Genomic DNA, 13,591 nt, shown 5'->3' with positions numbered 1-13,591 from the left:
AATTTTGATTTTGAATAAATTTGTAATTCTAGTCATTCCAATTTTTACTCTTCTGTGATTTTTTATGCATTTATATTTTATAAGTTATTTTATAATTTGTTGATAAGTTATATGTAATATAATTTTTTAAATAATTTTGCTTATGCTTTGCACATAGATAATGTTATAAGAACTTTATATAAATTTATATAATTGAAATAATAGTTCATGAAAGTATTTCATTAAAGTGTTGTGATTTATATTGTTTATATAAATATATGTTTACATCGAGTATCTAAATCACAAGATTATTTATACGAAGATTACTTAGACAAAAATAATTAATGGTTTATTTAAATCTTCGAGTTATTCTATTAAAAATATATTTATATAAATTTAACTTCCCCTAATTAAATGTTTTAAATGTATTTCTCTTTACTTAATAATTTAATTAGTTACAATTAATTGTTTTTAATGTTAAAATCTGTATTTTTAATCATCAGATACTCGATAAACAAAATGATCTTCTAAATATATGCATCATTATGTGTCCATACACTTTCTCGCAGCCATAATGTGTAAGGATACATTTATGAACAATCACATAATATTATTTATATAATAATATGTAATATTTAATAAAATTTAACAAGAAAGCAAAACGAATTTCATTTATATGGATTTATAATTCCTGAAATACATAATAAAATCTAACTAAAAAATATATAAACCATTGAACATCATCAACTACAATTTGCAAATTCAAATTTATTCTCATTAAAATCACATGGCTTCATATCATCATCATCGTCGTCGTTATCATCATAAATAATACAATTACACATGCAAGTAGTATTAATTAATCTAATAATCTTTCGTTTTTTGTACAAACTCTCATATATATTATTATTTACAGAAATCATAAGGTAACTAGTATTAATTTCAGTTGAATTTAGAATCTTTTATTAATCTACTTAATAGTTAAGTTTGAAAAACACTAAAATGTCTTACCTCTTTCCTCGTGTTTTTGGTAGAAATGTACTAGCACTTTTCAAATGGTGAATTAATGAGTGCATGAAGGTATTTGACAACATCGAAATTGAAATGATGAGGAAAAGTAGCTCAAAATTGTTTAACATAATCTCAATAGTTTTTGAGTTGATAATTAAGTTCTTTTGATGAATCCTCGATGCAATACTAAATTTGTCAAATACCTAGTTACATAAATAATTTGATATCCACATCAAATAAAGTTAAATATCTTAATCCAAATTTCCAGAAATTTGTGCTATTTATTTTTTCTAGCTTAAGACTCGAACTGCGTGATGGTACTTTTTACCCTGAAAACAAATAAATATATCAAATTTAATTGCTTTCATTAAATATTTCATTTTCAATCAAGATTAATAAATAAAAAAGTAAAAGTAGAGTAATACCCCTTTTAACGCTGTTTCGTTTAGAACAAAATATGGGTGAAAGTGAAAGAAAGAGTTGAATGAGTAAAACAAAACTGTCTATAAAATAACTAAAAGAAATAGAAAATAATCTTACTAATTATTATCTACCTAGTCTAGAGCATTTAAGAAAACAGCAAAAAAAAATTTATTTAGCAAAAAACATCCAGTGATGTTTGTATGTAGATCTTCCATTCCTATGACTGAAATTCTGAACCAATTCGTTAAAAATTATCAAAATTTTGTCCAAAACTTATCAAATGCAAGTTGATAGCCAATAGCACTATTAAGCTTTTAATATATATATATAATTTATAAAAATATCATTTATTATATTTACGTTATTTTCCCTATATCGCACAATACTCTTTCTCAAAGTCTATGAAAAATCTTATTAACAGGGTTTTACTATATTAATTGAGTCAATAAGGGTTTTTTTGCAGAATATCCTCAGTAACAGCTCCGATTTTGTTCATTTTTCATAATTTTTATATGTATTTTTTTAATATTATTCAAACTCAAAAATATTTCCTGAAGTAAATTTTTTTTTTTTTATTGTTTAAACAAGATGTTTGTTATTTATACAAAAAGATAAGTTTTTGGGTGTTCTTTGAATTAAATTATTATTTGACTTCCCGTAGGGCAAGTTATAGTAATTGCAAAAAAAATCGAAAACGAAAATTTTTATATATATTTACGTTTCAGAGGTTTCTGAACATTTTGGCATACTTTAGAAAAAATGGATGTGTGTGTGTTTGTGCGGACACAAATTTTCGTCGACGATTTGGGGAACACGGATCGGGAAAATAAAGTACCGTTTAAATTTTTGCGTAGGCAGATCTAGCGGTTTCCGAGATGTAGTAAAAAAAAACGCCATTTCGTAATCAAAAATGATCATTAGACGATTAATTTTTTTCAAATATTTCACAATTCTAAAAAACTATTTTTTTCGAAGTTTTCAAAAAATTTTGAAGGTATCTTTAAAACTCCAATTTTCAGGACGGAAAGTCCAGCAATTTGCTTTAAAGCACGATCCCATACAACATTAGTTTTTGTTTTTATTTAAAAAATGAACAAAATCAGAGCTGTTTCTAAAGACTTTCTAATTTGTCCTGTTTATTTATTAACTCGTCTATATCTAGAGATCAATGAATCCTAAAGAAGTCCACATGGACACCCAAAAATAAAATTTCGGGCTCCACAAAATGAAAATGGGGGTCCACAATAGAGCATGTTAATATCTATTTATTTATATTATACTATCTATAGTATAAGGTCATATACAATATATTTACAAATAGAACTAAGAAGTAATTAAAAATATAATTCATTTTTATAAAAATGTGTAAGCATTCGATTTGTGGTCGAGTAGTTGTGGATGTGGTTGCGCTTGTAAAAACCAAATTTGTTGACTATTTGAAGACTTGCCAAATTTCTTTACGCTGTAAGGATACTAAAGATAAAAAAATGATTTAATAGTTGTAAAATATTGATCTTCTATCAAAAAACAGATGTAGAATGGACATCATTAACTAGGAGATTAAAGATTCAACTTTTTTTTATTGTTATTAACTTCCCGTAGGGTAAGGTAAATTGAAAATTTTTACATTTCTCGACGTTTTGAAGGTTTCTGAACATTTTGGCATACTTCAGAAAAATGGATGTGTGTGTGTGTGTGTGTATGTATGTATGGATACAAATTTTCGCCCACGTTTTCGGGCGTACGGATCAACCGATTTGAATGGTTTAAAAAGCATTCGATTCCTGTTCATAGGGAAAAGAGTTGATTAGTTTTTGGCAAAGGCAGGTCCAGCCGTTTCGGAGATACGGAGCAAAGAATGCAGAAAATAGAAATCGACTTTTTGAGAGAACGGAGTATCCGATTTGAATGATCTAAAAAACATTCAATTAGTAATGATTGGGAGAAGTGTTTATTAGTTTTTGGCAAAGGCAGGCCCAGCCATTTCGAAGATACGGAGCTAAATATGTAAAAAATGGCAGTTTTTGAGAGAACTAAGCGTCCGATTTAAATGATTCAAAGAACATTCTGCTTGTCTTAACAAAATAATTAATTTTGGAAAAAAAAAATTCCTTTTTTTTTTAATTTTTTTTTAATTTTTTGTATATAAAAAATAATTCAGATTTTATTTTTAATTCTGACTATAGTTACTTTACAAATAATTTCAACTCTGCAATTCAGTTTATATAATTCTTATAAATATTAGACAATGTTACAATATTTATAATAATCTATTTGAAAACATTCAGTATTCCTCGAACATTTCGTTACGGTACGGGAAGTTCCAGCAATTTGCCTTAAGGCACGATGCCACCCACCCCACTAGTTTTAAATTCAATTAATAAATGTATACAAGTAGCATGTATTTTCACATTAAATATTTAATCAAGTTGTCAAAAAAAAATCACAAAAAACCACGTGGGAAAAGGAGGGGTCTAGTAAAAGACATGATGTATTTATTTTTAAAAAAAATCCAAACATTTAGTTTGGAAACCTATGATCTAGATTAGATAGATAATGATGTTAATAGACTTACTTATCGAAGATGGCTTCATCGTCAGTCACGATCCTCTCAAGTAGATTATAAATTCCTAATTCTCGCAGCTTCGCCTGGCGCCTCTCCGAGCCTGGATCAGACTTCCAAACCAGGTTGCTAACAGCATACAATGAAGCAGCCTGGAATTTGGGCTCCGGATGCATCTGTAACAATGAATCAAATTAATCACACTAATTGGAGTAATATTTCTACCAGATTCTTGTGTTATATCCAGATAAACTAGTTGGTTTGGTATTTAGCCTTGAGGCAAGTTACATGAACTTCCCGATATGTGTAAATAATCGACTTAATCAAAAAAAAATAAATTAATTTATGAGTGATTGCAATTATTCCGAGTGGATTTATTACACATAATTGAAAACGAACAAGCACATTGACTCGGAGTATTTTCTAAAAGCAAATTTTCAAAAATCAACAATTTTTATAATTGAACCAGTTTCCATGGGACTTCAATGGTTAAGTATGTTCATTAAGACCAAGTATTCTATCGTTATACCAAGTAAATCGTCTAATTTTAATTTTAGCTAACGTCAAAAAAACTACTCATTTTCTCAAATTTTGATGAATTTTTACAATTACACTACTTGTTAAGGCCGTAATATTTCAGTAAGTTTTATAAGACCATGGTATATATCGCCAAAAAAAGTTCCATAAAAATCAACTGAATTTTTTTTTCAACAGTTAATTAAAAACGGCTCGGTAGATTTTCACCTAAAACTAATCAGTATCATTCCTAACTAATATCTTTCGAACAGTTTTTGACTTTTTAAAATCGGTTCGGTAGTATGAGGTTAAATGTGGACGAAAAGTTTAACACTTTTTTTCAAATTACAAAGAAACGGCTCGGCAGATCGTCTCACAAAACTGACAAATGATAGTCCTCATTGAGATACATCGAATGGCTTTCAAATTTATGAAATCGGTTCAGGCGTTTTTGAGAAAACGTCGATTTACGGCAAAAAATCTGTTGGTGCACACGCACACACATACATACACACACACACACATACTTTTTCCTTCAATTTGGTCTCATTCGATTCAGAATGGCTTGAAACGTCGAGAAAACATAAAATTAGCGAATCGGATTTTTTGATGAAAACATAAACTTCTCCTTCGGGAAGTTAAAAATAGTTGAACTAGCTGTATCATTTTATTTACAACTATCCCACTTACAATGAAATCAGCCAACTTCCTCAAAAGCCTCTCATCAGCCATAACGTACTCTTTACCAGCCTGTCCATCGCAAATATTCCCCAGGATGCACAGAGCCTGCTCCGTCAGCTCAATAATAGCCGAACAATTCTTATTATCATGTTTCTGAATCGAACTAGGTGTAAACATCGAATTAGTCGCACCACCCGTAAACATCGGCACGTCATTCGACATATCGCTCGATGATAGATCATTCATCGATATATCATTCAAGGTGTTATTCGAATACATTGTGTTGTTTATGTTCATAGAGGCCACATTCAAACTTGTACTGTTGTGATTGTTTATTTCGCTTATACTATTGTTTGAAGATGGATAGACGGAATTCATTGGAACGTCGCTCGAATTGCTGGAGTTGTTGTTTGAGTTGTTGGTGGAACTCGAGGATGCCATGCTGTTGACGTTGAGACCAGCATCGAGAACTCTGGAGACTGCACGGAGGACCTCGTTGGAATAGTCCGACCTGGGTAAATGAAATAATGTTCTTTGAGTTTGTGTAACATAATTCAAATGAAATTATTGTAAATTTTATCTAGTTTTGCGAAGGTAACTAGAAATGTGCAATAAAAATGTCTAAGTTTGTCTAACAATGTTGTAAATCGTTTGAAAATGTCGTAAATCGTCTTGAAATGCTGTAAAGTGTCTAAAAATGTTGTAGATCGTCTAAGAATGTTGTAGATTGTCTGAAAATGTTGTAAATCATCTGAAAATGTTGTAAATCGTCTAAAAATGTTGTAAATTGTCTAAAAATGTTGTAAATTGTCTAAAAATGTTGTAGATTGTCTCAAAATGTTGTAAGGTGTCTAAAAATGTTGTAAATCATCTGAAAATGTTGTAAAGTGTATGAAAATCTTGTAAATCGTCTGATAATGTTGTAAGGTGTCTAAAAATATTGTAAATCGTCTCAAAATATTGTAAATCGTCTCAAAATATTGTAAATCGTCTCAAAATATTGCGAATCGTCTGAAAATGTTGTAAATCGTCTAAAAATATTGTAAATCGTCCCAAAATATTGCAAATCATTTCAAAATATTGCAAATCGTCTGAAAATGTTGTATGTTGTCTAATTATGTTGTAGATTATCTGAAATTGTTGTAATGTGTCTAAGAATGTTGTAAATCGTCTAAGAATGTTGTAAATTGTCTAAAAATGATATGAATGGTCTGAAAATGTTGTAAAAAATGTTGTAAATCGTCTGAAAATGTTGTATGTTGTCTAATTATGTTGTAGATTATCTGAAATTGTTGTAATGTGTCTAAGAATGTTGTAAATCGTCTAAGAATGTTGTAAATTGTCTAAAAATGATATGAATGGTCTGAAAATGTTGTAAATCGTCTGAAAATGTTGTAAATCGTCTGAAAATGTTGTATGTTGTCTAATTATGTTGTAGATTATCTGAAATTGTTGTAATGTGTCTAAGAATGTTGTAAATCGTCTAAGAATGTTGTAAATTGTCTAAAAATGATATGAATGGTCTGAAAATGTTGTAAATCGTCTGAAAATGTTGTAAATCGTCTGAAAATGTTGTAAATTGTCTGAAAATGTTGTAAATAGCCTGAAAATGTAGTATATTATCTGAAAATGTTGTAAATCATCTGAAAATGTTGTAAATCATCTGAAAATGTTGTAAATCATCTAAAAATGTTGTAAAGTGTATGAAAATCTTGTAATTCGTCTGATAAAGTTGTAAGGTGTCTAAAAATATTGTAAATCATCTGAAAATGTTGTAAATCATCTGAAAATGTTGTAAATCATCTGAAAATGTTGTAAAGTGTATGAAAATCTTGTAATTCGTCTGATAAAGTTGTAAATCGTCTGAAAATATTGCAAATCATCGTTGTAAATCATCTGAAAATGTTGTAATGTGTATAAAAATGTTGTAAATCGTCTCAAAATGTTGTAAAGTGTATGAAAATGTTGTAAAGTGCATGAAAATGTTGTAGATTATCTAAAAATTTTGTAGATTGTCTAAAAATGTTGTAAATTGTTTGAAAATGTTGTAAATCATCTGAAAATGTTGTAATGTGTATGAAAATATTGTAAATCATCTAAAAATGTTGTTGATCGTCTAAGAATGTTGTAGATTGTCTAAATATGTTGTAAATTGTCTGAAAACGTTGTAAATCATCTGAAAATGTTGTGGATTGTCTGAAAATGTAGTAAATTATCTGAAATTGTTGTAAAGTGTCTAAAACTGTTGTAGATAGTCTAAAAATGTTGTGAGTTGTTTGGAAATGCTGTAAATTGTTTAAAATTGTTGTAAGTTGTCTAATACAGTTGTAAGTTTCTAGTTGTAAGTCGTCTAAAGTTTTTGCAAACTGTCTTAAAAAGTTGTAAGTCTAAAATAGTTGTAAGTTATTTAAAATAGTTGTATCTTGACTTAAGTCATTCAAAATAGTTATAAACTGTGTAAACTAGTTGTAAATTGTCAAAATAATTGTATGTTGTCTAAAATAGTTGCAAATTGTATTAAATTGTTGGGAGTTGTCCAAAATAGTTGTAAATTGTGTAAACTAGTTGTAAATTGCCTAAAATCATTGTGAGTCATTCAAAATAGTTCCGAGCTGTCTAAAATAGTAGAAGTTGTATCAAAAGGTTGTAGATCGTTTGAAAATAACTTAAATACTTATTCTGTTATTATTTTCATAAGAATATAATTTTATTCTAAGTCTTCATAAATAAATTCGTTCTTTGCATTTTCTACGTATGCAATAAAATTTAATATTAGTTTTATTTTTGAAATGTTCATTTTTGTTCAATTTTCTTATTAAAAAGTAGTGACCCTGAAAAAACCTATGTTTACATGCCTTGTTGAAGAATATGTCAAATTGCTATTAATAAGTGTAATACTCATATTTGTATTATATTCTATTATAATTGCTTACATGATATCATCGATATGTGATCTGGGCGACAGAAGATTCCTCAACAAACCAAGTGTCTTCATAATCACCTCAGTATCAGAATCTTCCAACAACCGAAAGATCTGAGGCATTCCAAGAGTTGCCAATATTCGCTTTTTCATCTTCTGTTCAGCCTGAATAGAAAAATATCACATTTATTTAAATACTATTAAATATATATTGATTTTTTTCACTCCTTTATTACCTGAAAAGCGATATTCATCAAGGCCCAGACACCATTAAGCCTCAAAGGAGCCTCTTGTCGAGTGGTTAGTTCACATAATAGTTCCAGGGCTCCACATTCCAGCATGGGTTCTTTCGCAGGACTGAATTCTAATAATAAGTTGCACAGAGTCGAAGTGGTCACTGTTAATAATTCAGGCGACGTGGTATTCGAAAATGAATTTGATGAGGATGAAGATGAATTGCTATCAAAATGAGAAGAAGTCAGAACTGACATTAAAGGCCTCCAAACAGAATGGTCCTAATAAAGGAAATAAATTTAATTGCTTATATAAACGACATTTAATGCGATAATGTGAATACAAACCTGAAATGTAGTTCTTAGTTGTTGGACGGATCTTGATAAAGATAATAGACATTTAACAGCAGCTAGACGAACCTGATAATAATACAAATATTTAACTAAAACAAAAACCAAATTTAGTAGAATTATATATTTATCTATTTACCGCATCTTTATTGCAAACGTCATCCTCGCCTCCAAATCCTTCAATATAATTCTTATCCTTCTTATCAAGCATAAGATTCTTCTCAACCGATTCTTTCTTATCATCACCTCCATTCTTTTCACTATCTGATGAAGTCCCTTCCAGTCCACTCAGTACATGATCCATTAAACCTTCAATTTCAATAATCCTCTTCGAATGTCTTCATCGTTGGCCCCCAACGACGCAAAACAACGAAACGCTGCTTGCTTACCTCGGGGGTCCCCCGAATTCAGCAAATCGGCCAGAGATGCTATGAGATGGTTTGAGATTGCTGCTATCCTTTGCAGGGAAGTATTCACCTAAAAGTAATAAAAAACTAGCTGTAAGTGGAATTCTGTCTTAAGGCAATTAAGGCATCGTGCCTTAAGGCAAATTGCTGGAACTTCCCGTACCAAAAATTATTATTTTTTAAAAACGATTAACATTTTTGAAAAAAATTTACTTTGAAAAAATAAGATTTTTGAGAAACTATAAATTGGACAAAAAATTACTTTTTTTTGAAAAAAATTTAAAAAAAAAAAAAATTTTTTTTTAATTTTCTTTTTTGAAAAAATTTTTTTTTCTTTATTTTGACATATTGTGGAAGATCTGAACTTTCTTTTCAAAGCAATCGTACTGCTTTAACTGCATAGGGACAAAATATAAAGCGCGTGAGCCCCGCGTCGCTGTCTAACGCATAAGCATTGGTACGGAACCCATAGGAATGTTAACAAAATGTATACTTATTGGTAAAATCTCTATAAAATATCTGATAATTTGATGTGCATATGTCTAATGATCATTTTTGACCGCCAAATGGCTCATTTTTTTACTTTTTCCTCCATATCTCCGAAACCGCTAGACCTACCTTCATGAAAATTTTATCGATTCTTCATCTTGTCAATACAAGTGAAATGTTTTTTGAATTATTCAAATCGGACGTTCCGTTCTCTTAAAAACGGAGTTACCGTTTTCGGCACTTTTTGCCCCGTATCTTCGGAACGGCTAGATCTGCCTTCGCCAAAAACTAATCAGCACGTCTCCTTATCAATACGAATCGAATGTTTTTTGAACTATTCAAATCGGTTGATCTGTGTTCCCGAAATCGTCGACGAAAATTTGTATCCGCACATACATACACACACACACATACATACATACATACATACATACATACATACATACACACACACACACACACACACACACACACACACACACATACATCCATTTTTTCTAAGGTATGCCAAAATATTCAGAAACCTCTGAAACGTAAAGATATATAAAAATTTTCATTTTTGATTTTTTTGCGATTACTATAACTTGCCCTATGGGAAGTTAAATATACAAAAAATACAAAAACTGTGTCTTTTACTCCATTACCTCTGCAAGGTATGCTAAAGACTCTGCAGCCCTCGCTCTGATTTCTAAGCTGATTTCTTTATCAGGAGCACACAATCGGACCAAGCATGGTAAAGCCCCATAGGCCACACCTTTATCGCTTGCAGAAAGTGCTCCGCTTCTGTGTAACAAAGACAGGCACCTTGCAGCACGTAGTTGAATATCAGGAGGCTGTGAGCGTGAGGTTAGACGCACCAGTAATTCAGGTAAACGTGTTTCATTATGACTAGAAAATGGGAAATAAATTAGTTTTATAAACTGTTATTATGATCATTGAGTTTGATTTACCTAGAATTGTAGACTGCTAGAGCTATAGTTGGATTGTTGTAGATCATTGAGGCTAGGCAGGACAATGCTGGTATCTGGACGATTGAGTATGGTGTTGCTATCAGACGTGCTAACACTTGACAGGTTCCTAATTTCCATAACACGTTCTAAATTAATTAAAAAATGTGTTGATTAATTAATTTACTCAACAAATGCCACAAAATAAAAATAAAACATATGATTCAAATCATAAAAAAGTAATCTAATACAATATCTATTACTACCTGTCCATTATGATTTCTGCAGTTTGCATTCAACAAACTAGCAACACAGGCCTGAGTGGTCACCGAGCTCTCAGGTCCAGCTAATCTGACGAGCAACTCAAGAATATTTTTGCCATCTTGCAAGAGTTCTACCGGAGTCGCCTTGTGACTGTACAGGGACCTCAATGCACTCAGACAGGTCTCGATAAGTTTATCACGATTCACAGTTGAGATCACATTTAGTAGAAGTTGAACACAACCAGAGTCGACCAGGGCTTGTACATGCTCAGGACTTCCTTTGGCTAATGAACCTGAGAGGAAAAAAATACATACTATGTAAATGGTATATGTTTGTTTCTTTGTTGTTTAAAAAAAAGTTATTATACTATTTTTTATTATTAGTATTAAAATGTATGATTTATTATGCCTTCAAAATATCTGTATTGACCTCCCAGATTAAATTAAATTTATTTAACCTATTAAATAATAATAATCTAAAAATTACAAATACAAATTGTGCAAGAAGTTGAAGGTCAAGAACAAACGTTTAAAAGTTCAACTCAAAACAAAGATAAATAAGAGATTTTTGTATAAATATTTATCTAAACAATTATATCAAATTGACAATTTGCAAACCTATATTTTAAGATTAAACCATCACAGTAAAAAGAATAACACAAATATGAAACAAAAACTGTCTTTAAACCTAACAATTTAAATTTTAATTAAATAATTACAAAAAAAATTATTTATAATAATATGACAAATTGCTTTAATAATATATTGTTTCAAATTTGAAATTAATTACATTTTTTAGATGCTTCTGATGAAAATAAAATGCACGATGAATCTAATTGTGTTAATATAAATCTTAAATTTAAAGAAAAAGTTAAAGATTTCAGTTAAGTTTTATCCTTTAATTCTTATTGATTAAAAATTACAAAAAGCCTGTTCTTAAACTTGGAAAGAACTAGTAAATCAATTTTAAGTTATTTATTGGATAAATTTTGACATTTACGCAAAATATTAAAAAATGAGCATAATCCTAATTAAATACAAAGAATTTGCCAGGTAGAAGATTTTTTGCCAGCAATTTCATTCGCCGATAGACTAGAAATTAATCCTAGACCAATTTTCAAATATTGTTAAAAACTGAATGTAAGGATAACAAATTTATTACCATCATTTATTCTGAAACATTCGATGATAAAGCTTCATAAAATTTTTGAACTTCAACATCTGAATACATAGTTATATATGTATGTTTTTAAATTCTCGTGACTGTTTCATATATGTAGTTTAACAGTTATTAATAGCTTGGATTCAATGCTAATGTAATAGTTTGGTGATAGTAATACAAGTGTATGTTTTGCAATTAACTATAAGACTATAGAACAATTATTATTTGAAATGATTGAAAATTTGTAATTTTCGATTACTCAGTTTTTAGCACTTATTCATCTACAAACATGTAGTTAAATTACTTCTGCTTATGATAATATATGTAAACCTTATCGCATATCAAGTGTCTGATTCAAATCATTTACAAATCATTGGCAATTCTATCAATATAGAATCAACGAATGATCAATTCTAAGTGCCTGCCAATATTTCCATTACAAAATCATGCCGAAAAGACACCGAATCAAATAAATATCAATCTATTTACACAGAGTGACAGCTGCTTCCAATTTGAGAGCTTCATGTTGCGAGTCCGCCAAAAGTTGCATTATCCTCGGAACGACTCCCCGGGCAATAATCGAGCCCTTCTGTCGATTGCTCCCAATAACCGAGTTCTTCAACGAGACCATCGCATCGAGACATTTCTCCAAATCGTCCGAATAGAGATCATCGATGTAAGTTCTCGAACTTTCAACGTCCTGTCAAAGATTTGAGATGTTACAGATTTGAGGTTATATATGGAAAGATTCGATATTTTGCATTCTGAATTGGTTTAAAATGATGTCTGCTTACCATGAAACACGTAAAGGGTTGCTGCATCACGGAGAGCATTCCTTGAAAACATTAAAATGAAATTAATACGCAATAGATTGGATTTATTTTTGTATTTTGAGAGAGAACGAATAATAAACAGCGCAGCGGGCGAAAAAATTGTGCTAACTAACGTTTGTGCTGCCGTTTGTGCGAAACTTCAGGGCGAACACGGCCGGGGCGTGCGCCATTGTGTTAGTCTGACAAGGAGATTGTGAATGAAGGAGGGTAATTCAAAATAATTCATTCATTCATGACATAATACTAGTACGAGTAGATAATAGTAATAGTACTAGGAGTACACAATAGTACTACGAGTACATAATAGTAATAGTACTACGAGTACACAATAGTACTACGTGTACATAATAGTAATAGTACAACACCTGACAAATAGTACTATGAGTAAATAATAGTAATACGTGTATACAGGGGCGTAACTACCGCCGTATCAGCCGTATCAAAAATACGGGGCCCCCGAGCCAGGGGGGCCCCCAACGAGCGCAAACAGAAAGCAAAACAACAATTATTCAAATAATTTAATAATTTTAACGTGGTTTGCATTTCCTTTTGTTTTCGATAGGTATTGAATTTAAACTTGTAAGCTAACTCTTTAAAAGAATTTATTTCTGCTGCAACATTTTTGCAAGCTCTAGCAATCAATTCAATTAGTAAAGCTTTTGCTCATCCGATAAGTTAATCTTCTTGTGCAGATATGAACAAATCTATAAAACTAATCCAGTTTATAAATTCTTCATATAAAATTGGAATTTGGAATTTTTATAGTTATATTTAAAATATTTTTATATTTGTTTTTGTTGCTACCTGAATTGT

The 13,591-nt window shown here is 30.2% G+C and overlaps 1 protein-coding gene across 1 annotated transcript; it reads right to left on the bottom strand.

The window, feature by feature from the left end:
• Positions 1 to 773: 773 nt before the first annotated feature.
• On the bottom strand, positions 774 to 12,890 carry LOC113387664 (armadillo repeat-containing protein 8-like). Its single transcript, XM_026625023.1, is given in 14 exon segments — positions 774 to 1,319; positions 3,989 to 4,152; positions 5,183 to 5,684; positions 8,107 to 8,258; positions 8,330 to 8,511; positions 8,563 to 8,608; positions 8,675 to 8,746; positions 8,904 to 9,010; positions 9,013 to 9,154; positions 10,218 to 10,461; positions 10,524 to 10,669; positions 10,787 to 11,076; positions 12,435 to 12,645; positions 12,740 to 12,890. Coding segments are annotated over 14 exon segments (2,331 nt in total). The 5' UTR covers positions 12,779 to 12,890; the 3' UTR covers positions 774 to 1,285.
• Between the last annotated feature and the right edge of the window lie 701 nt (positions 12,891 to 13,591).

The sequence above is a fragment of the Ctenocephalides felis genome, unplaced genomic scaffold, assembly GCF_003426905.1.
Source record: "Ctenocephalides felis isolate EL2017-DRISC unplaced genomic scaffold, ASM342690v1 CF-g0.4_SCAFFOLD_03572, whole genome shotgun sequence".
In the NCBI taxonomy this organism is placed as follows: domain Eukaryota; kingdom Metazoa; phylum Arthropoda; class Insecta; order Siphonaptera; family Pulicidae; genus Ctenocephalides; species Ctenocephalides felis.
This window is presented reverse-complemented; position numbering and strand designations above follow the sequence as displayed.